This window comes from Amphiprion ocellaris, chromosome 15 (genome assembly GCF_022539595.1).
Source record: "Amphiprion ocellaris isolate individual 3 ecotype Okinawa chromosome 15, ASM2253959v1, whole genome shotgun sequence".
Taxonomy (NCBI): domain Eukaryota; kingdom Metazoa; phylum Chordata; class Actinopteri; family Pomacentridae; genus Amphiprion; species Amphiprion ocellaris.
Genome location: NC_072780.1, coordinates 21584185 through 21607517, shown reverse-complemented (window position 1 = coordinate 21607517; position 23333 = coordinate 21584185). Strand labels below are relative to the sequence as shown.

The window sequence follows — 23333 nt, the reverse complement described above, 5'->3', positions numbered from 1 at the left end:
TTATACTGACTTTGACTGCAGTTTTTTATGACAACATGTTGAATATACAGTCAGTTGAAAAAGCCGAAGCTTCTTCAGTAGCAGTTAGTCTTCTTCAGTAAGTCACTACTGTACAGTTTATCCCAATCTTGGAGAATGAGAAATAATTGCAGTTTGCAGGGAAAGCTGTTTTCAGCTTCAGCGTCAGTGTGCACCATCATCTTACTACTTTACACAAGGTAATTTTTGTACAATGGTGAATGTGGCCAAAACACCTTTGGTGCAATACCTTACTATCTAACCTTGCTATAAGAACCTTTTCCAGATTTACATATCGATGCAGTTTCTCTACCTCTGCAATGAGGAACAGAGGTGTCAGAATTAGCACAATTCCCCTCTTTGTCAACGCACCATTGTCTGAAACCTATTAGAATAATAGCTTTCTTTGAAGGTTCCTATTGACCAACATGGCTTTGGGGTTCAGCTCTTGAGGAGAAAAAGAACATCTTAAAAAATCCACTACCGGTCAAAAGTTTGGGGTCACCCAGACAATTTCATGTTTTCGATAAAAACTCACATTTGTTCTTGTGTTCTAATGTACCATTAGAACACAGGAGTGACGGTTGCTGAAAATGGGCCTCTGTATCCCTAAGTAGATATTCCATTAAAATCCATTTCCAGCTACAATAGTCATTTCCTGCATGAACAATGTCCACACTGTATTTCTGACTCATTTAATGTTATCTTCATTGAAAAAAAAAAGATTTTCTTTCAAAAATAAGGGCATTTCTAATTGACTCTAAACTTTTGAATGGTAGTGTATGTGTGGATTGTTACTTTTTTGACAGGTTTTCCCATCTCTGCTGAGAACTTCAGAAGCCCTACAGAATGATATATCTAAGTGTTCATTTGTAAAGACAGTTAAAATATTGTTATGAGTTAATGGCACCAATAAATTGAAGTGCACTTCCTCATAGCTGCCTGTATACAGCCCGTAATTTAAGTCAGAATCCTTCTAGAGAGCAATGGAAAGACAATACACTTAGATTTATTAAAGTACTGTTACTTAAGTACCTTTCTACATATCTCAGAGCTGTACATACACACAGGATCTGCTAAATTAAATTGTAGAATTGCAGCATGCACATTTTCACAATACTTTCATCAGATGGACTTTGAATGCAGGGATCAACTCTTAGGCTGCTCTCTGGATACATTTCCTTAGTAAAGGCTCTGAATAGAAACAAGCTCACCAGCAGGGCACAGCGGATCAATTTAACAAAGACGTGATAAAAACAAAGCAGTGACAAAAGTACTCAGTTTATTATAATGATCAATAGTTGCCACATTACAAAGTTATGAAAGGGAGGAATGGAGGGAGGGACACAGTCTGTAAAACATTACTACTTACAAATAAAAAGAAACATGAGCAAATGTGTGATAAAAAATATAATCAATTTTAAAGGAGGCTACTTAGATGTTACGTCTTTTTCATTTCTTCTGTGTCACTCGGTCATGTCATCCATCTACAACAAGCCTTGTCGCTTCAGATCCTCGTAGGTCTTCTTATTGACGACATTTCCACTAGAGTCCTCATACTCTTCCTGAAAATCGAAAAGGAAGGGATGAGCAGATGCATAACATCCAGAAAGCATTATGTCCTATAGTAGTTATTCTGACTGTGTACTAACCTCTGTGTCCGGCTGCCACCGCTCTGATGCCTTCTGGGACTTCAGCTTTGCCCACACTGGAGTTAACAAGCAGCATCAAATGGCTCATTAAAAACCAGCGTCACAGATACATGAACATCCACAAAGTTACTGTCATGACCAGATGGAGGGAGAACTTACAAGAGACGGCATCCTCGATCTGTGTGACATTGGCAAAATGAGCGGTGTTGGGAATTCCCAGACAGCGCATACCGTGGGCATGCCTCCACTCCTACAAAACAGAATTACAAAAAACACACATTCAATAGTCCTCTCTAACATTGAGTCCATTATACTTTAAAATCAAGTCTTGCACATCCTTGGAGGCCAAATGGAGGCTTGTTGCTGCCACCTGAACGTCTGTGCTGGGTTGGTGATAAATCTTTGATGAGCCTTTGACGCTTCCTAATTCTTTTTCCAAATTATGATGTGAATGTGTATAATCCTGTCTGTAACATCTATATTTGTGCTGTCATGGAAAGGGAATCTTGTTTAAAACAGACATTTAATCTCAAAGAGATTTGCTAGTGTTAAATGAAATAAAATAACAACATACCGCAAAGTGTCTCTGGAAGGCTTTGGGTCCTCTGTAAGTGTAGTTTCCACAGATCTCACAGTTGTAGTTGATGTTCAGCCCATGGAGTTTATAGAGCCAGTATGGAATTGGCTGGAGGGAATAAAATAGCAGTCAGCAAACACATATGAAGTTCATCCCAGTAAATAAAGTGTGTGCAGCACATACAAACACAACAGTGTGAGGCTGAAAAGACAGACGGCACTGTATATTGGCTCTTATTGCAGTTCAAAGTGCCAAACTACTGACACTTTCCAACTGAGCTGTGAATGAAGCATAACTAGTTAGGCTTTCTGATATGGATGTGGATCATTGTCTGACTAACATAGAAAGGTGTGTGACAGTGTACAGCTTTTTGATTTAAAGACAAAATACAGGATGTTTCCATATAAATAAACGTCTGTTAAATTCAAACTCATGTCAAACGAGATCACACAATGGTGATTAAGCCTATCAGCACCAAGTAAATCCCACTGTATTTCACAGGACATCACAGTTTTAAATCTGGTTTCTGTGGTAACATACACAGGTAGTTTTATATCAGTTATCCAGAGCTGAAGACAGAAGCAAAAGTGGAAATGGAGTAGTCATTTTTGTATTTTCTATTCAGTCAAAATATATTTTAAAATAAACTCTCAAAGACAGTTTACAATCCCCAGTGTTCTAAAAGATGGTCCCCTGGATTTAGAGTTGACTTCATGAACTTTAAACGTTATTTGGAATGTTGCATGTGTGTTGTTCTGTGCAGAGGAAGTGATCATTTTTGACAATATAGTAGCCTTACCTTGCCGTCCCAGCCCAGTGGCAAGTTCTTAGGGTTGTAGATGATCTCGTTGTCTTCATCTTCGCTCTCACTCTCACTGAGCTGTTCTTCCTCCTCCTCTTCACGCTCCTCTCCGGTTCTGGCCTGCTTCCTCTGCACGTTCTCATGAGTCAGCTGTCTCTGCTCCTGTAGTCGCCCACAATACCCACAGCCGTTAATAAAACTGTCATACCTGAGCTCATATTGACCACAACAAGTTGGGCAACACTTTTTTAAAAATGCTGGATCAAACCCTTGAAGTGTGAATTCCAGCAGCAGCTGATTATCCACTGACTCACCCCGAGGATCTCCACATATTCATAGACTTGAGCTTCCAGGAAGGCAATTTCCTTGTTACGCTCCGTATCTCTGTAAGAGTGACGGATGGAAATTGTTATGAATTATATAATGAACACTATCATAAGACACTGTCAGCGTTAGACTAAAATTATTACACACACTTACTTTTTAGGGCCTTTGGCTTTAGGATTCTTGGCAAACAGTGATGGGTCCAGTGATTCCAGGGATTTGCCTTTGGTGCTGAAGAGTCTCTGAGCTCTCTCCTCCAGAGTTCTGTCCACACACACACAGTGAAGAATAAACAGCTGACCAAACTCATAACTTGCAGAATGTGCACTAACAGTGATATTAATAATTATTCCCATATATTAATATTAACTGCTCCCCCATTCTGAATGAGTCTAAATGAATCCTGCTAGTTACTGTAAAAGCTCCATGATTTGTGTTTGAACACTTGTCACCAGACCAGCTGTTCCCAAACTGGGTGCCATGACACCTTGCGGTGTTTTAAGGATCAGGAGAAGCTGCAATAAGATCAGTCGCCCCCCCCCCATACATTACAGGGTGACATTTGCCCTAACTGAATTTTTAAAGTGTGCTTTCAAGAACATCAAAACAGAGAAAATTGGTAAGCACTATACACACTGTTAAATGTGGCAGAGCGCAGGGTTGCCTGTTGTCATAGTAACCCAATTTGCCCCATGTATTTTCCATGTTCTGAAAAAATACATTGAAAGACTTGTGACTGCAAACACAGATAAAACACTTTTTTAGATACAGCTGAGCTCTCTACACAGTCAGAGACAACTGAAACCAACTTAACTGATGGTAAAACCTAACATTAATAAGGGAACCTTTAAGAAAGCTAAAAGCAAGATGTGAAATATTATCTGTTTCTTTCACCAGTACAGACACTGAAGACCTCAGGTGACAGAAGCTGGGATTCCGGACAAATGAAGTGGAAATTTTAGCCAAACTTTAATAGAACTGTTCAGAGAAAACACAAACTACTGCTTGTTCCATGTGCCACTGTTAGGCAAATACTAGGTGGTGCTTATTCTCGAGTTGGTGCCTTTAAACCACAGCAAAAGAAGATTACACAACAAGAGGATGCATCTGGAAGTGCTCCAGTCTAACACAGAAGTGTGGCATTCCCAAAATGTTTCTACATTCTTTTTAGTTCGTCATCATGAAACATAGATGTGAGTTTCTAATGCCTGAAATGGAGCCAGACACTTCAGAGGTCTAGCTTACTCTGACCCCACTTGAAACAGTCAGCAGCTTTAGAATTAAACCAGCTTGAAGTGTGTTAAGGGAGCAACCACAGAAAACTGCAAAAAATTACACCATCTCAACATAGCTTGAAACGATTCTGCATTTCCACTCAGGGTAAGATATGCACAAACTAAAAATGTGCATAAGAATACGTGGATGGAAACGCAACTAGTCCCTGTGTTTTATCTCTAAATCTAAGCCAATCTGACTTTGACTTTAACAAAAAAATACATTTACAAATTACAAAACACAACTTTAATTTGCCAGTCTGTTTAAATTCACTATTTTTCTGCAAATCTCCACAGCTAACAGCTTTATGACTGAACATAGCCCTAAATGATCAGTTTCAACATGTCCTATAATATGAGGTATGCATATGGTCACAATGAACAGAAAAAAATGCTTTGGACATGCACTGAAAAGTAGGAGAAGTTATTGAAAATCCTAATAAGATACCTCTATCGCTTGATGAGACAAACTGGATTACAGTTTGTGCAGCGTGTACAGGTGTTCAGTGATCACCTAAACACAAGTATAACTAAACCTCATTATATTATCAGACAGTTGCACTACAAGTCCCACATGCCTACTGCAACAATGACTGTATTTCTCATCAACCAAATCATGAAAGACAATTAATCAGTTGATACAAAATCACTAAGATCCATTAATAGCCGTGTCCTCATAACCTGAGTATTAAAGAAGCACGGAAGGTTTGTAATTCTGAAGATGTTTCCAATTTATGTCATCCTTTACATGTGTTGCTTGTAGTATAGTAAGTGGGGCTGTGGTGCTGGCAACTGAAGGAAAGAAGAGATGGAATCAATGGATTTCAACCTTTGCAGTTTTCTACTCTTTGTATCGTTGAACTCCTTATTTTTCGGTAAACTTCTTTCATTATTTTTTCCTGCAGTTTGTTGAATCTCCATTTCTGCCTGACCGACATAACTGAGACTTAAATTTCCCTAATCAACGTTTGCAAACTGTCAGTGCAGTTAAGTGGATGTAATGCAAGGTGTAGGTTTGGTAGTTCAACCACCACTGAAACAGAGCTAATATCACAGCAGCTTTACTGTTCTTTGTTCTGCAAGCTCACCCTCCACACTTCAGTCCTAACGCCATCAGAGCAGACTTCAGTCTGTCCAGACCCAAAGAGGCCAACTCCTGCACAAAAGAACAAAAGAAAAACACATGAGTAAAAGCACAAGCAAACTTAATGTTAATATTAAATGCTAAATATTTAGGTATGAGGGTTATTTTTTTACCTCCCAAGAAGAAAAGGCAGAGAGGTCCAGATGAGCTCCGGCATGTGTCAAAGCACTACTTGTCTCTTTCTACAGTCAAATGAAAAAAAAAACACAATGAAGGTGAGAGATCAGATCACAAAACTCAAACTCATCACACATTTGTCCTTTGAGGAAAACTTACAGGCCAGCCTGGAAATGTCCCGTTATCCCATTTTTTCTCAAAGTCTGTCAATACTTTGCCGTAGAGCTCGTTCTGGTCCAGCAGAGGTTTGACCCGGTCTGTGTAGTCCTGCAGGTACTCCAGCACCATCTCTAAATATCTGCACAACCAATGGCACACATTAGCGTCTATATTGATGAGGAGGGTGACTATTCTCTCATCTTTACAGGTGGATAAACTTTCAAACTAAAGTTCTACACGGTCAGTTTTAATTGGGAGCTAGCAGAATGTACCTACCTTTTGTATTCAGCATTTTTCCTGTCCTTGGGGATGTCAAACAGCTGGTCAAATGAAGACAGGTAGGTGATATACTCCAGTTTCTGTAAATAGAGATGGCACAGAGAATACTTAGAAAAACACAGGTCCGGTTTGGATTTTCATTCTTCACTTATGAGTAAGAATTATCAGACTTTAAAGGGTAATAACCTCAGCTCCTTTCAAGTTGATGTACTTCAGGTAGCAGTCATGGAGATCAAGGTAGCGGCCATATCCTTCCTCATCAGTGAACTCCACCATGTCTGTGGAGGATACACAGATCTTTCTCAGCAATGCATTTCAGAGCCGTGTGTTAACTTGGGCTGCCACTAACGACGAATCGATAAATCGCCTGAGCACGATACGTCAACAAAAGCGGAAGTGAGCACGCAATGCAACAGCAATCACCGCCCGAGCGGAGCGCGCAACACGGACGGACATACGCGCTGCATCGCACATATATTATATATGCACGACATACCGTGGTCATCCGCGCTGTATCGTAAACGTGGATACCCGCGGATGCCCGCGTTTACGATACAGCCTGAGCATCCCCGCTGTATCGTGCATATATAATATATGTGCGATACGGCGCAGATGTCCGTCCGTGTTACATGCTCCCCTCGGACGGTGATTGCTGTTGCATTGCGTGCTCACTTCCGCTTTTGACAACGTATCGTGCTCAGGCGATTCATTGATTCGTTAGTGGCAGCCCTAGTGTTAACCAACTAAGATTAATCTGCAGAGTTAATTAGCAATAGAGAGCCAGGCTCAAATATACTAAAAACCTCCTCAGCAGTAATGTGTCAGAAAAATATGGAGTCACCAGAACTCTAGGACATATGAGAGAAATAATACCAGTGAGTTACCACTGAATGAAGGCTCTACTGGGAATATTTTAATTGTTGAGTACTTTGTGTGCAATATATGCAGCTTCTTCTCCAGTGAGCTGTTGTCCCACAGATAAGGATGGATTCTAACTCCACCATCTAGAACTACAGCTGGTGATGGTAGTCAGCAGTCTAATCACAAGCTGACTTTATGGCGTCCTTGTCCTGCTCTGCAGACTATGAGCTTGGCGTAGCAGCACATGAACCAATTCTCCACCTGCTGCAGGTTCTGGTTAGAGTGGCCTTCCAGCTCACTGCAGATCTTTTGCTGAGCAGAACAAAGACCACTGACATTAGCTGACAGACTCATTGGACAGGCAACTGAATGACACTGGCTGTCACAATAGTGACCTGGCCACCTTTCTGGTAGGGAAACATAAGACAAAATGGTCTGGGACTAGATGCTGAGTAGCAACTGAACTTTCAAAATAAAATTCCTATAAACAGTGCTTGTAGTGATGTGATGTGTATGACTCCTCTGAAACATGCTCATATCATATGGTCAGTCTAGACCCTAAGATCATACACCCTTGCCCTAGCTTTTATGGTTTACTGAAGTCAAATCTGAATATGTTTCACCTGTCTCAAAGCACATTTTTATTTGAGTTTCTTTTCTATTCTTGAGTAAACATATCTCAGTGCTTTCATCTTGACAGGATGCTGCACATGAGTGCCTCATCTGTTTTATCTCTGTTGTCCTGATAGAGCATCACTCATAAACCCAGGTTCAATACCCAACTTCATGACAGTTCTGCTTGCACTACGGAGTGAACTACTGACTGTCTAGAATACAGGGAAGAGTAAATGAATGAACAAGGGATTGCTTTTGGACACAGCTTCTGAGCTCTCAATCTCATGGTTGGTCAACTCATAATTCAGGATTAAGTCCCAAGTTTGCTGTACCAGCTTTTTGGAACATCTCTCAACACCCCTCACCCTGTGTTTTTACCGACAGCACCCTCCCCACATTGCAGACATTCTCTCGGGGTTACTGAATAGCCAAGAGGCATATTGTCACATACAGTGATTTCAGTCTCATAGCAGTCAGTTCAGTCAATATAATGTTCAGTCACATTAACTGATGAAGCACAGGGAACATGGCAAAAGGACACCAAGTGATCCGAGCAGGTGAAGCACTCCTAAAAACTTGATTAATAACTAGCATCTGTAGCATTTTTACCAATAGGTTGGATTCAGTCAACTATAACATAGCTTTATCACAACTATGTGAATGAGGTGACTGTGTCATCTTTCTAGTTACCAGAAAGACAGACAGGCCAGTGCGAGGATGTATAACTATTCTAATAATACTCCTAATTTTAACAACTGGTGTTGAATTATTCTCTGCTTTAAGCTCAAATGTAGTGAAAAAAAAATTGAACTACAGAATTATTGATGGACTTTGCAGGCCACAGGAAACTGTTGCTATGAAAATTGTAGTTTTAGCTTGAGACAGGATAAGAAATGTAATTTTGCCACACATCATTTGTACAAAAATGGAACAATTGAATAACTACATATGCATAAGTCCAAAAGACTACACAAGATTTTCACCAAACAGAAGGTAAGTTAGCTACTTTACCACAGTTGTCAGTTACACAGAAAATGTACTTTAGCTAAAGAATTGCTCTGAATTTCTTCAAAGCTATTCAGGCTGTAATTCCATGACAACAGACTGCTGTGTCAATCACTGCAGCTCTAGACTGACCTCATGCAGAAAAAAAAACTAATACCATTGATTTTCAGGTTTCCTCTTTAGAACTGCTGGCAGAAACTATTACTTGTGACTGTTTCTATGCAAATTTTATGCAGTGCAGCTTTGTGATTACATTCTGTGAGTTTCCCCACTGACTGCCATCATTCTTACTGCTGAAACAACTTCCTTTGACCACAGGCATCAATTGATTTCCTGTGATCTTCTGATCTGGATCTATTCATGTCTTATTAGACCGGCTACCTTGTTATAGCCCCCTCTCTGGTTTTTAGCACTGCTGGGCTGGAGATTGTTTTTTTTTTCTGATGTGAGAGAAACCCTACCAAAGATGAAATGATAGCAAATGTTTGAGCTGGATTTGGACTTACTCTGAGCCTCCTCACTGGGGTTGTCTCTGGCTTTCATCAGCTCCTCAAACTCTGCAGACATGGGGATGGAAATCTACCGAAAATACATGAAAACAGTCACTGAGATTCTGTTTTACAAAGTTTATATAATGTCTAACTTCACTGTTTATAATGAAGTTAAATACCTCATTTGGGTGCTTCCTGTGAAACTCCTTTATTTGCTTCAGCCTATTGTAGAACTCTGCAAACTCATTTGGTCCTGAGATTGCAGCAAGTTCATCCCTCCTCATTCTGTCCAACAGAATCCAAGAATCCACAACAAGCACAGAAATAATGAGTATATTCCACATTTCTAATTTTAACAGGAAAAACTAAGAACTAGACAAAATCATTTGAAATGACATGTGAAAAAGTTCAAATAACAGGCATTTTGTAAAAAAACAAAAAAAAAAAAAAAAAACCACAAAATTTCTAATTTGGAGAAATCCATCCAGCACATGTATATGAGTGAAGACAAGTACATCTACTGTTGCATGGGCTGCTGTGACAATGTAAATTTCCCCTGGCGTGGGGAGAAATAAAGGACTTATCTTAAGTATGGTCGTTTAGTTAGTCACTAAAAAAAACGTACCCATCTTTGTCTTCATAGGAGTCTCTGAGATTTCCACTCACTTCCATATACCTCTGTCAGAACACAAACAGACCATCAGACTAGGACTGCACAATATATCATTCCAACACAACAATATACACGTGCAAAACTCACCTTGCTCGAAGTGCAATGTGAAGTAAAGCAAGTCAACTCAAACACATCATGTTAAGACTTTTTTTCTCTGCTTGTTACAAAAAGAAAACTGACATGGGTCTCACTTCCATGACTATTCTACAATAAAAGTTTAACGGATAATATATCATTTACTCTGAATATGCCCATTTTTTCTCTTCAAAACTTTATTCCCAACACACAAAACTAATGCAATGTTGTTTTTTAGTATGTGTGTTTTACTTTGTTTCCAAAGTTGAACATTAACAATAGCAGTAAACCCCATTATTAACACAGTCAATCGTGAATTCCGATTTGTTTGGATGAAGAAACTGTATTTCCAAAACCTTTTTTTCCGACATCTGCTCCTTCAACTTCCAACTTCTGTTTCAGTTTTAAAATGCGGCTGCTGTACAGTGGGCATATTTTAATGGGAGTAACCTATACAGATGTTGCAATGTTCGTTTATGACTTAAATGGATCACTGTATGCAGAATGTTCCAGCATACTCTACTAATACAGACTTATGTAAACTAGTAAAGCTAATTTCGATACCTGGAATACTAAGCACATTTAAGATAAATTTTGTAGTGTCATTTCACAGGGACACCATCTCTTGGACGGTGTTACTTGGGTAAATTTAGTTATATTGCTCAGGTCTTGTGTTACCGTAGATACTCTGAGCAACAATGTATAGCCCGCCTTAAAATGTTACCAGCATGTTAACTGTAGCTCTGGAAACGTTATTATCTAAATAACCTATGATAACACTAGCCGCCCGGTATTAGTCGTTTATAGTAGTTCAAAACTGTTACTTACATCCAACATTGCTCTTGTTCGATGGTCAGAGTTAATTTGCTCCCGCAGCTGAAACAAGATTTGAAGAAAATAGTTTGCTCATTTTAATGTATGTTTGCAATAAAGATAAGCATGAAGTTTAAGCTAATGCTAGCATAAAGCGACAGTGCTCACCGTGGACTTCTTGTGTAACATTTCTTTTGTTTTAGCATCCATTAGCCTCTCTTTCTCTTCGTGGTAGCGACGCTGTTGCTCTAAAATAGTCTCCATTGTTTAGAAATGTGTCGTTTATTTACTACAGAAAAAAATAATTCTCCTAACAAGCTAGCATAAAATGAACGAAAGTAGCAGAGGCGCCGTATGCTACACTGCTACGTTTGTTGTCAATGGCGCATGTTGAAGAGCTAATGTCCGTCATTGTACCAACGTCACAGAAACATCGACTAAAAAAATGGTTCCGCAGTGGTGACGCGGTCGGCACAAGCCATGGACAATTAATAACAATGACTAAATTATTTAATTAGCAACAGAGTAAAAAAAATGCTACAGATAATCATAGATTTGCACTGTTTGAAGTAAAAAGCTTTCATTTAGTTATTTATACATACCGAGTTCCACCATTTTCAAATCTACCTGTTTTACTTACTCATTTCATAAGTACTAAGTGGTATCAATGTTTTTATGATTTGAATAAGGGGCTGCATCAGTCGTGCATCAAAGCTCAGACTTCATTAACAACTCAGCTGCTATAATAGGGCTCCGTGCATCTCACTACCAGCACTTTTAATCATTCAGATCGAGGAAATTGCTTCTGAAATCTTAATGCACACTTTTCAGACGGGATGGCTTGTCAGCATGCTCGCTATTCTCGTCTTTTGCACTTCCTTTGTAGTCTACACTATCATCAAAGCCTGCCATAACGCTTCACAGAGCACACAGCGCGCACTCGCGGGGGAGCGCGCACGGAGGTCTGTTCCGTCAAGTTCCCGTAATAAAGAAAAGTACCGGAAGTGAAGATTCTCTACCAACAAATAAAAGATTTATCAGACAGTTGGAGAAAAGGCGACAAAGCAAGTGTGACTGAAGACTGAATATATTCACAGCTATTTTCACGAGCATTAAAAAATCCTAATATGGGCGCCCGTATAGCTCAACGCGTTGAGCAGACGATCTATGTACAGAGGCTGGTCCCCGACGCAGTGGCCCGGGTTCGATTCCCGCTCGTGGCCCTTTGCTGCATGTCTTCTCCCGACTCTTCTCCCGTTTCCTGTCTCTCTTTCACTGCACCTGTCTGATAAAAAGGCCAAAAAAAATAAATAAATAAAAAAAAATAAATAAATAAATACATTCCTAAAAAATCCTAATATTGTGTCTTCAAAAGCAAAGACTAAACAAAAGAAGAAGATGAGAAGTGTCAACGGAAATTTGGTGGCGATAAAATACAATTTTGTATGTCAAAAGCATTGGAATTAATATGTTACAGCATTAGCATAAGGGAAATACAACAAGCTTGGGAAAATTCAGCAAAATTAGCAATTAAATCAAGAGCCATGCTATATACATAATTTTGTGCACTATTTCAAAGTTAATTACTGAATCACAACGGCCAAAACACTTAATTTCACTTAACAATATCACAATAATTCTTTCTTATTATCTGTTCAATGTCAGTTTCAGCATAGAGTGCAATATTTCAATTTACTGTGCAATATTTCATTTCTGTGTGCAATATTACATTGTCAAATGTAGCATTGCATTATTACTTGAGTAGCATTGACTATTTACTTTTCTATCTATTTTTTTCTTTTCAGTTTTTTGCTTGCTTATTTTTATTTTTAGCAATGTGCATTTGTATCTTTGCTTTTCAATTAATCAGTGTATCTGTTCTCATAATATTTAGCACGAGTTTCCTTTGTAATTAAGCTACTCCTATCTTGACTTATCTCACTGCACAAATATCTCTGCAAATCACAGGAGATTATTTTTTTTTTACTTGATTGTGTTTGTGTGGCTAGTGGTTCTTTTGAAAAGCCAATAAAACTTTTTTTTTTCATCCAGGCTTTTATTCTCCTAGATCCAGTCAGACCCTGAGCGGTGGCTGCTGCTGCCTTGACAGCGGCGGTTCGGCACATTCTCCAAGCAGTCAGTCACAGCGGCGGACGGTGAGCAGCGGACAGCCAGTGCTGCGAATTTACGGAATAAACAGTGGACATTAGAACACGTTTCTCACGCCGCCGTGCTTCCATCCCACTTAGGAAGGTGAGTCAGTCGTATTGTCGTCTAAATAAGCAACTCTGGAAACGGAACGGGGGTTTATTACGTTATCTTCTGGAGGAGGGGGCGGTGGCTGGGGAGGAGAGGGGGGCATCCATTCTGTCTTTTGTGCTGGAGCGGATTCGGCAGTGGTCAGTGTGAGCTCGGATACCGGAGGAGCTGCGAGCTGCGAGCCGGCGTACCGTCCAGCTTCACCTTGTTCTGCCTATTTACAGACATCTCATTGCGAGCCTGTTAACTCCCGATACCCGACCAGACACAGCGGGGCTCCTCCAGGAGCTGTTTGGTACCGAACAGTTTCCCCGAACCTCGTCTCAAAATATGAGACATTATAAACCTGCCCCTCTGTGTGTGTGCGCGCGCGTACTTCATAGGAATTACGGGATTTTAAAAGCCCTTTAAAGTTATTAGCGGCCACATACTAATTCGGTATACAGCCAATGCACCGAACTGCTCTCAATAACATTTAAACTTAAGTGATGGCTCCCCGGGTAGTCCCACAGTCTCCTCCACTCTCATACGTTAGCCTAGCTAACAGTAGGAAATGTGAAAGTGGGAATTCCCTTCTTACAAGAGCTGGTTTGTTTACTACGATAAACAATATACTAAGAGAGGGCTTAAAATTGAGTAAATATTGATGTGTTAGCCGAAGAATAAGGTAAAATGTAGCTAGCAGCCTCCTGTTTAATGGGAATGTGACATAGGGACTGTGGCATCTCTCCTGGGTGTGATTTGTCTGCACACTTGCTCAATAACACAATTTGGGAAGCCTCTCCGATGCTGATAGTTAACGGTTGGGGTGTTGTGACAGTTTCACACTTGCAGGGGAGAAAACATCTGCCCCCCGTCTCTTGTGGCAAGAGCCAGAGGCGATCCACTGCTTCTGTTTTTTAACTTTCACTGTGTTTGTCCTCACCTGACAAGTGGAAACATTCCACATGAAGTTAACCGCTCACCCTGAGAGGATCCGGTGCAACCTCTGCATCATCCCGGCCATATAATCTTCCAATTATCTCCATATCAGCTCTACACCAAATGCAGTTAATTGCGTCAGATAACCTGTGTGCTGCGGCTGTTTGTCAAATGTCAGAAGCAGAGTCCGCTTGCCAAAGCCGCTGTCATGTTTATTGAACAGTCTGTCCTTACTTCTGTCCAATCTGATATTCATTTCAGCGAGCAGCAGAAAATGCCCTCACAGCCATTCATCTCGATCATACATTTTTCATGCCAGATCTGGGAATGTAAATAGAGGCATTCACCTTGAGCCTCACTCACACACAGTGATGGAGGAGCTGGATATAGCCAACGTGACCTTGTAGGTGTCTTTTGTTATTGAGACCATTAGATGTTCAACTTAGCTCAATCTGAAGATGAGAAGTAATATATCCAAGGTCTATATTTAATGCATTAAACTCTGAAGCTCCAAATGTACCTTTTATAGGAGATGCTGCATAATCCTTCTAGTCGAGCAATCAGTAGTAAACTGATTATTTTATCTTAGTACCTTAATAGAAGGAAAATGAAAAATATTGACATTCCAGCAGCTCTAAGTAGAGCTTTTTGCCATTTGTTTTGTTTTAGCAGTGAATTCAAAGATTAAATGATGATATACACTGTTGCAAATGAATTTTCTCTAGATTGACAAATTTGCAAGACTGCAGCTTTAATCCTTGGATTTTCAAAACGCAGCATAATGTTAGGTTTAATATTAGTAATTTGTTCAAATCTGTTCTTGTTGACCTACATCCAGTTAATGAGTAACCATTACCCCAAATCCAATAAAAAGAAAATTTGTCTCAATATACAAAGATGCTGATTAAATTATCCAGCTCATGGACAGCAAAAATAAGATGCACTGGTGAAAGAAACATCTTGGAGAAAAAAACATATTGACATCCTGTTGTTGCAGTACATGTTTTAAAGATAACTGATTTATGTGAGCTTTAACATGTTAAACTGACATAAAAACATGGCTGAACTATTTCAAAATCAAAATTGCAGTTAGGAAAATGCAATGAGCAAATCGCAAAAGGTTGAGAGCAGAAACAATGGGACTGATGCTGTAATTCAGTTTTATTTAATTTGGCCAGATTGAGACTTTCAGGGGTTGTTTCGTTGGCCCATTGATCAATTTGTACTTTGTAGTTCAGCCTGCATGCTGTAGTGTGGTCCGACATAAGCTCAGTCTCACTGTTTAATACTTCAACTTCAGCTTTATTGTCATTCAGCAATGTACATAGACTTAGTACTTTTAAAAAAATTATACTGCAAATCAAAGTGCAGTCACAATGTCTGTGAGAAAAATCGTGAATAGAAATTTTCCCCAAATCGTTTAGTCTTATCGGCAGTGCATAATTACAGATCATTCATAAGAATAATTCATCAAGAATTCTATCTAAGGGCTCCATAGACATTAAAAATGTCTTGCTTTTGACTTTTAATGCTGTCATTCAATCTCAAGAGCTGTGAGTTTCCCGGTCTATATTTCTATAACAGCTCCGTATTCTTTCAGAGGAGTGGACTTCTTTACAGTCACCTGGATTTCAACAGCTTTCTTTAAGAAGCACAGTATACACATTTTATCAAACAATGTATTAATATTAGAGTTGTAATGGTACACAAAATTCACCGTTTTGTCTGTATTTCAGTTTTAGATGCACATTTTTGGAATAGCCAAGAAATGCATAAAGAAGCAAAAAGAGGCAAAAAAAAAAGGCACTCAAACGCGGCATACTCAAGACTTCAGACTGCATTTATGTAAATGACTGTAAACAGAAATAAAGCTGCAAATAATGTTTTGTACATTAAGGCCATTCTTTGTCATGAGGATGATGTAGGACTTAAAGTTTGTAAAACGTAACTCTTCTTTGGTTATTTTTCTGAGCAGTTATAAATTCTTATCTTTTCTAACTCCTCATTGCTTTGTTTTGCTGCTGCTTGGCACTAAAATGCTGCATTGAGAGGGTTGCTCTGCTGGCCTCGTACCTGTCACAGCACAGGATCAATTTCTTGTCGACATGACACGCCTTTGTAAAAAACATTTTAATTCAGAACGTTGATGCTGGAACTGTGAAAACACTGTTCTCAGCCAGGCTTTGACCACACCCTTTGCAGTGAACACAATGCATAATGTTGGCAGTTTTACCATATCTCAGTGTTTCCCACAGGTTGAGAATTTAATTGTGGTTTTGGGTGGATATGCATGCAGAGACTTTTGCAGTTTAGTGGAGGAGAGTATAACCCAGGTTAGTGTTGGCTGACACAAAATTTGCCAATATCCCTTAAACAACTGGCATGCATCGGTAGACTCTAGGTAAGAAACTGTGCACAGAGGAGCTTCCAGTCTCCACTCAGTTACTGCAGCACAGTAACAGTCATTTATGATATTATCACTGAATCATACTGCACAAAATACATCTCTGATCTCCCCATACAGGTGCAGGACTTTATATTGCAGTGAAAAATGAGCCCACAGTGAGTAAAAATGTCACAGGAGCAAAAAACACTTGGAGTTCAGAGGGTTAAATGATTAGTAAACAATTAGTTCAGCACCTGTTGTCTTCTGGGTAACAGTAAAAATAAAGAAACTGTCATGTATAGTAACAGAAGCGCAATATACTCGAGCATCCAGCTGTTAGCTGTTCCGCAAAGCTGGCTTTTTCATGGAACTGATGGGAATGGGTGAATGAATTTAGGAGTGGGATTAAATAAGTTTTAACTTCTTCCCACTCCCTTTTGAACATGTTGAAGTTTTGTTTTCCTCTCATTCTCCTTATATGAGAAGCATGATGGACTATTTTAGTTTTTCTTGTGAGTCATTCGTTGAATGTTATTACATTACATGTTCGAAATAAATGAAAATGAAATGAAATGACAGGTGTCCAAATGTATTTAGGTTAATGCAGTATTCACACCTGTGATTTTTCCAGCTTTGACAAGTCGTATCTAGTGTGAACACAGTTGTTTAAACTGGAAAACTTACTTTTTTCTCTTTAAATACAGGGCTGTTTTGTCTCTGAGTGCTTACAGAGTTTTAGGGAGTACGCTGCATTTTTTAAACGTGATGGGGCTGTGGTTGAGCTACAGTGGTTGCTTAAAAAAATTGTTTAAAAAGGGGCGTTCTAATGTCAAAATTACTTCACCTGAAACTGATATATCTACCTGGCTTGGCAGAGACACACACAGACACACAGCTGCTCAGTGTCAGGTGCACTGGTGTGCCTATTAAATATGTTTAGTCGCATTTAACTGATTTTTTTTTTTGGTCACATTTGATTAAAATGGTTGCCAACTGGAACTCTGACAATTTGTCAACAAGAAAAAAGCCATCTACTATCAAGTGTAAAATAAGTCAAATAATAATGTCCTTGCTATAAATGATAGCAAGTGATTTTACACATTCGATTGTCCCATCTTCTGAAATGTGAAAGTTTACTTCTTTTCTGTGGAATTCTAATATAATGAATTGAATATTTATGGATTTTAGACTGTTGACTGGACAAACCAGGTAGGTGTCACTTTATACTGAATTAATGCTTTGCAATGTTTGTGTCTGATAAGATGGGTCACTGTGTCAGATTCGGTGATTATAGGTGCACAAATTCTTGCAAAGACTTGGCTGAGAGTTGTCTGTCACAACCTTAACGATACCATCAGGAAAATGATGCCTGGACAAGAATGACAAGAATGTAAATAAACAATGGCATTCAAAGTACTGAATCTGATACTGGCTGTCTTGTGTTGTGGCCAAAACAACTTTACACACTATGGATGGGAGGTATGAGGTGAAAAAAGATCAAAAATTCAGACAGGCTGCACTGTTTAGTAGGACTTGGTTTGGTGGCCAAGATGCAGCATCCGGTGTCATTTACTGTGATGCACTAGCTGGGATAAAAGCATCTGTCATTATTGTGTATATATCTTGTGGTCTGAAGATTCTGGGAAATTTTAATGGGCATTTTTCAGTATTTCTGACCATTTATCGGGTGATCCAGAATATACGCTGCAGTGTAATTGATAGCTAAAAATCATCAGTTGCAGCATTAAATTTAATGAATGGGCTTTTTACTTCATTAAAAAGGTCTCAATATCCAAAAACCACTGACATATGTAAGCAAATAATCTATTCTGCATGTAATGAATTCCTGGAGAATGTCCTAAAAAAGGACTTCACTGCTTAAGGTTGGCATCATAACCCCTCAGCTACTTGATTAATTGATAAAGTCATTTATAAAATAAAAATACCAAATGTTCTCTGGTTCTAGCTTCTCTAGAATTGTGATTTCTTTGCTGTGTAAACTGAATATATTTGGATATTGTAATTCAGACCATAAAACTTTCAGGACTTGCTGTATGATCTACTCACAAATTTATAGGAAAAATCATCAACAGATTGATCAGTAATAAAACAACAGCTATCTAATTTTATATCAGTTTGAAAATAGCCTCACGAACACTTTATGTTTCAAAACCATCTGTTATGTTTACAAGCTTGCACACCTCCACCGAGGTGTGCAAGCTTAAAACGTGGACTTTTGGAAACACTGCTGATCTCATTATAGTTAAAAACTTTAGGAATGTGTATTGGAATGGCAGGCTGTTGGAGACAATGAGACACACACCCACATGTGCTTCATCATTGGTCATATAAGTTATGATGTGTCCCTCCCTGATTTGTCATAATCCTTTTAAATTACCCTTTTCAGAAGACAACAAAGACGTGGCTGTGTTACATACTTTTTAACTGATTCACCTATTGTCTGTACTAGAAAATAATCATCTGGTCTTACTTTTTGCCATTACTGTTTTTGAATGCTTTTTCAGGCATTATACTGTGGACGGAGATTATTCCTGATACACAGCTAAATACTTGTCTGGAGATTGTTTTTGTTTAGTTTATTTGTTAAATTTTGGTTTTGTAAAATTTAATATTATTAGTGTGGATTTAACCTTTGTATCTACCCTCAAAACCCTGCATTGATTAGACTCAGGCAGATTAAATCACCCTAAGATAAAGCTAAAGTAAGCCCTCTTGGATGTGTGTGTTTGTTTGCAACTGCAGTGTCAGCATGTCCAGTGAGGTGCAGCCGAGGCCGGACGACAGCCCCAACACCAGTGGGGGAAGCTCGGACGCCGAGCAGAGAGAGGCAGCTCCTCCGGAGCAGCCGGGCCCCGAGCAGCGGGACCAGACTCAGCCCAAGAAGAAGGAGGCCAAAATCTCCAGTAAGACCGCTGCCAAGCTCTCCACCAGCGCCAAGAGGTAGATCTGCTGCACTCAGTCTCTTTTACTTTGTGTCCTCTGCTGGGTGTGTGCCCATACTGCCCGGATGGCTCAGTTTAGCTGCTCAAGTGGTCATCTGTCACTTGTTCTATGGTTTTCAGTGTGGTGGTACTATGACTGCTGCAACTGTGCAGCTTTTTAACTTTCCAGTCAAAAGCATCATCTGCCTGTAACACTTGGTGCTAAAATAGTTGTAGGAACATCCATCCATCCATCCTTTATCTATAAATAGATAGATAAAGTGACCCTAATCCTCATTAGGGTCACTTGGGGGCTGGAGTCTATCCCAGCTGACTGAGGGTGAAGGCAGGGGACACCCTAGACAGGTCACCAGTCTATCACAGGGCTACATATAGAAGGAAAAATCTATGGACAATTTAGTTACCAATTAACCTGAGCATTTTTTGAGACTGTGGGAGGAAGTTGGAGAACCCGCAGAAAATCCACACATGCACAGGGAGAACATGCAAACTCCATGCAGAAAAATCCCAGGATGGCCAGGATGCGAACCAGAGATCTTCTTCCTGCAAAGCGAAAGTGCGACCCACCAAGTCACTGTGCAGCCCCTTGTAGAAACAGTCACGTTGAATTTAACACAAAACACAACTTGAAATTTCACTTGGAAATACTTCCCAATTTTCTGACATGAAAAATCAGAAAATCTGGAAACAGCACAATATCAGATCTGTTATTGAGCTAAAAATGGCTGATTTTGTGGCAGTCAGCTGCCACTGACTTGTGTTAAGTAGAGCTTTTCAGCAGCATGTATTCTGACTAGTCACAGCAGGAAAAGCACTGGTGAAATTAATAACATTAATCATGGCTTAGTTCCACTAGCTAGGACCTTCTCTTAGTGTCATTTAACCATCGTTATTAGTGATTTTCCACCCATGACATGTCAGTATATCAGCTGAGGAAAGGTCTGTTCTCCCAAATAAACCACTGAGCATAAAGCATTACTTCTTGCACATCATTGGTCCTCTCCTAAGAAAACCCCTTCCGACACCTAAGCAGCCACACTGGCAATGGAATTTTACTTTATTTGTTAAACATCTTGTTGCCATGTCTTAGTACTATTTAGAACTAGCTAAGATTTTATACTCTTTACTAGGGCGGTAAATGAAGCCAGTCACCTGCATCCTCTAAGTTAGATCGCAGTCAGAGGGAATTTTCTCATGGTCACTCAATCTAAACAATTGTAGGGTTCAACTAATATGGGGTTTCAGTGGCTGCTGCTGATTATTTGGAGAGCATGGAGGCTGAGGATATTATCCTTTCAGTGTCATTTTTTAACCCACTCGCCAGCAGGCTTGAAAGTCATGTTATCTTTTTAATTTTTCAGAGACAGAATCTGTAAAAATGGGGAGAGTCACTACATTCCCTAATTTCTCATAGTCCTCACACAAGTCATGTATAACGTACTGCTCTATTGTTTAAAAAAAAGCTAAAATCTAAGCTTAAATATTGTTCTAGTTATTTAAACCACTTTATTCTGCATTCTCCCTTTTTAAAATAAGCCAGAAATAAAATGTTTGCACCAGATCATGTCAAAACAACAACAAAATTGTTGGACATATTGTTTTCCCCAATTTTTGCAAAGTGATTCCACTTTGGTTGTTTTTTTGTTTTTTAAATTTATGAGAGTGTAACTATGTTGATCTGCACAGAAGACATTTCCCTGTACTTGGAGTCATGACTGTGCTGTTTCCATAGAGGTGCAGGACTTTATATAGCAGTGAAAATCTTCCAGTGAGAAAAATGTGACAAGAGCAAAAAATGCATAGATATTGCTTGGGATTTACAGTAATAAGTAGATCTGCATTCTATATGGATTGCACCTTTTTTGAATTTAAAAATGTATGAAATAATACATGGCCACGGGTAACAAAACATTGGTCATTCCGCTAAGTGTTTCATGTTACTTCTTGTTTCCAGCGCTGCCGTTGTTGTAATTGTTGCTTTTATGGCTTCATCTTAGCTCATCTAACTACACTAAACCTTTCTGTACAGCGGCTGATTATGAATTATGACATATGCTTGCTCTACTCAAGCACCTGTTCTGCAGAGTTGCCTGCTCATTTTGGTCTTGGCTTTATTTAATGTGCTATCTCAGGTCCGCTAGCTTAGCAGATAGCAATGTCTCTCCCTCTGCTTCTCCTTCTCTCTCCTACTCAGAGTTTCATATTCATATTTTTTTCTCTGCCTCCTTTGGCCATAATGACATGCAGAATAAATGTAGTCTGTTAGCAGTGGTGGAGACGAGGCTTACTGAATTATATAATGTATAAATATATAAATATATCTGCAGAATGAATTTGGGACCAATCAGACTGCCAAATGGAATAGACAGATGGATAAAAATCTAAACATCCAAAGTGTCTTAAATATGTGCACAGCACTATATGTTACTGCTCTAATGTGTTTTTACCACCACCATGTTTTCCTGAGTCTCTCCATACACCCAGTCAGACATTAAAGGCTCCTGGAAAATGATGCGCACCATTGGGCGTAAATGCATCAATTATCCAGAGAGAGGAAAAGGTTGCAAACAGTGGCAGTTTCCACTTTAAACTTACTGCTGGTCTGCTTTTGTTTTTTTTGTTGGTTTTTTTTGCACAGTTCCCTGATGTTACACAGCACCAATTCAGTTTATAACCAGTTCATGGCAGATTGGAAGCGGATATCTTGTGTGAAGGCATGAAGCAACAGCAGTTGTTATCTGATCAGGCAATAAGCTGGCCAAGCAGCATAGCCAGTGTTGATGCTGATACCAGAGCTGCTGAGAGAGGCATTGTTATTCTCTACCCTGTACCATTTATTGGCAGCTGTAGTGCTGATAGGCGTGAGATGAACAAGTCTGCTCCAAGTGCTAGAAGCAGCGTCACCAAAATAAAGTGCATTATTCTGCTGCTCTTAATTAAAGCACACCCTACTTAAACTGATTGGGCCCAAATTCATTCTGAGAATGAATCACTGAAGCGATCACAACTCAAGTAACGTTTGGGGCTTTTCACTGCTGGCATTTGATGTGTTGCACTCATTTTGTTGTATATGAAAAAGTCTTAAGAGGTAGTTGTTTATAGGTGGCCTGTCATGATATATTGTTCCAGAAATAATTGCGATAAACAGCATGCTAAGACCAGTTTATACTACTGATAAAATCATATATTGGGATAATAATGCAAGTAAGCCCCTTCAAAGTAATGACATTTTAATTCTCAAATATATTCTGACAAATTGTAATGTGAAAAAATGTTTTAAATCTCATGTAAATAAAACATAAATGAAGTAAAACGGGGCTGCACAGTGGCGTAGTGGTTAGCACTTTCGCCTTGCAGCGAGAAGATCCCTGGTTCGCGTCCCGGCTTTCCCGGGATCTTTCTGCATGGAGTTTGCATGTTCTCCCTGTGCATGCGTGGGTTCTCTCCGGGTACTCCGGCTTCCTCCCACAGTCCAAAAATATGCTGAGGTTAATTGATTACTCTAAATTTCCCGTAGGTGTGAATGTGAGAGTGATTGTTTGTCTTTGTATGTGGCCCTGCGACAGACTGGTGACCTGTCTAGGGTGTCCCCTGCCTTCGCCTGAGTCAGCTGGGATAGACTCCAGCCCCCCCCGCGACCCTAGTGAGGATTAAGCGGTGTATAGATAATGGATGGATAATGGATGAAGTAAAACGACACAAGAAAAATAATAAAATGGACTCTTGGCCTCTGTTAACAAAAATTGCCCAATGTAGTGTCAGTCCAGCTTCTTAAGGGTTAGGACCTGTGTTAGGAAAGTGCAATGGAGAGTAATAAATTATCTTTACTTAGGCACTTTACCCAAGTCTTTAAATGTCAACTGACATAACATCAGAAATATGCAATAAATAAACAAACATTTAACAGACGGGGACTCTGCACTCT

At 39.5% G+C, this 23333-nt stretch overlaps 2 protein-coding genes across 2 annotated transcripts in view; one reads left to right on the top strand and one right to left on the bottom strand.

Moving 5' to 3' along the window:
* Positions 1–1283: 1283 nt before the first annotated feature.
* On the bottom strand, positions 1284–11284 carry sf3a3 (splicing factor 3a, subunit 3). Its single transcript, XM_023277544.3, has 17 exons — positions 11048–11284; positions 10895–10942; positions 9944–9996; positions 9498–9603; positions 9334–9406; positions 6533–6624; positions 6344–6426; positions 6068–6206; positions 5905–5973; positions 5736–5803; positions 3530–3637; positions 3364–3433; positions 3047–3211; positions 2245–2355; positions 1830–1920; positions 1671–1726; positions 1284–1583 (listed from the first exon to the last, which is right to left on the bottom strand). The coding sequence occupies exons 1-17, from the start codon at positions 11141–11143 to the stop codon at positions 1506–1508; spliced, it is 1506 nt and encodes a 501-aa protein (XP_023133312.1). The 5' UTR covers positions 11144–11284; the 3' UTR covers positions 1284–1505.
* A 1713-nt stretch (positions 11285–12997) lies between these two features.
* Positions 12998–23333, top strand: part of LOC111573404 (ubiquitin-conjugating enzyme E2 E2-like) — a 75471-nt gene continuing 65135 nt past the window's right edge. The window contains exons 1-2 of the mRNA XM_023277539.3: positions 12998–13132; positions 19209–19406. Of these exons, the coding sequence (XP_023133307.1) occupies positions 19216–19406 (191 nt within the window). The 5' untranslated portion in view covers positions 12998–13132; positions 19209–19215. The remainder of the gene's footprint in view (positions 13133–19208; positions 19407–23333) is intronic.

What these genes read in the sequence shown, in the direction of transcription:
- sf3a3 (XM_023277544.3), bottom strand. Translation starts at nt 11,143, where the DNA reads ATGGAGACTATTTTAGAGCAACAGCGTCGCTACCACGAAGAGAAAGAG. An exon ending in ACAGGAAGCACCCAAATGAG is followed by an intron (nt 9,407 to 9,497) that starts GTATTTAACTTC and finishes TATTTTCGGTAG; the next exon opens with ATTTCCATCCCCATGTCTGC. An exon ending in CTGCCTTTTCTTCTTGGGAG is followed by an intron (nt 5,804 to 5,904) that starts GTAAAAAAATAA and finishes TCTTTTGTGCAG; the next exon opens with GAGTTGGCCTCTTTGGGTCT.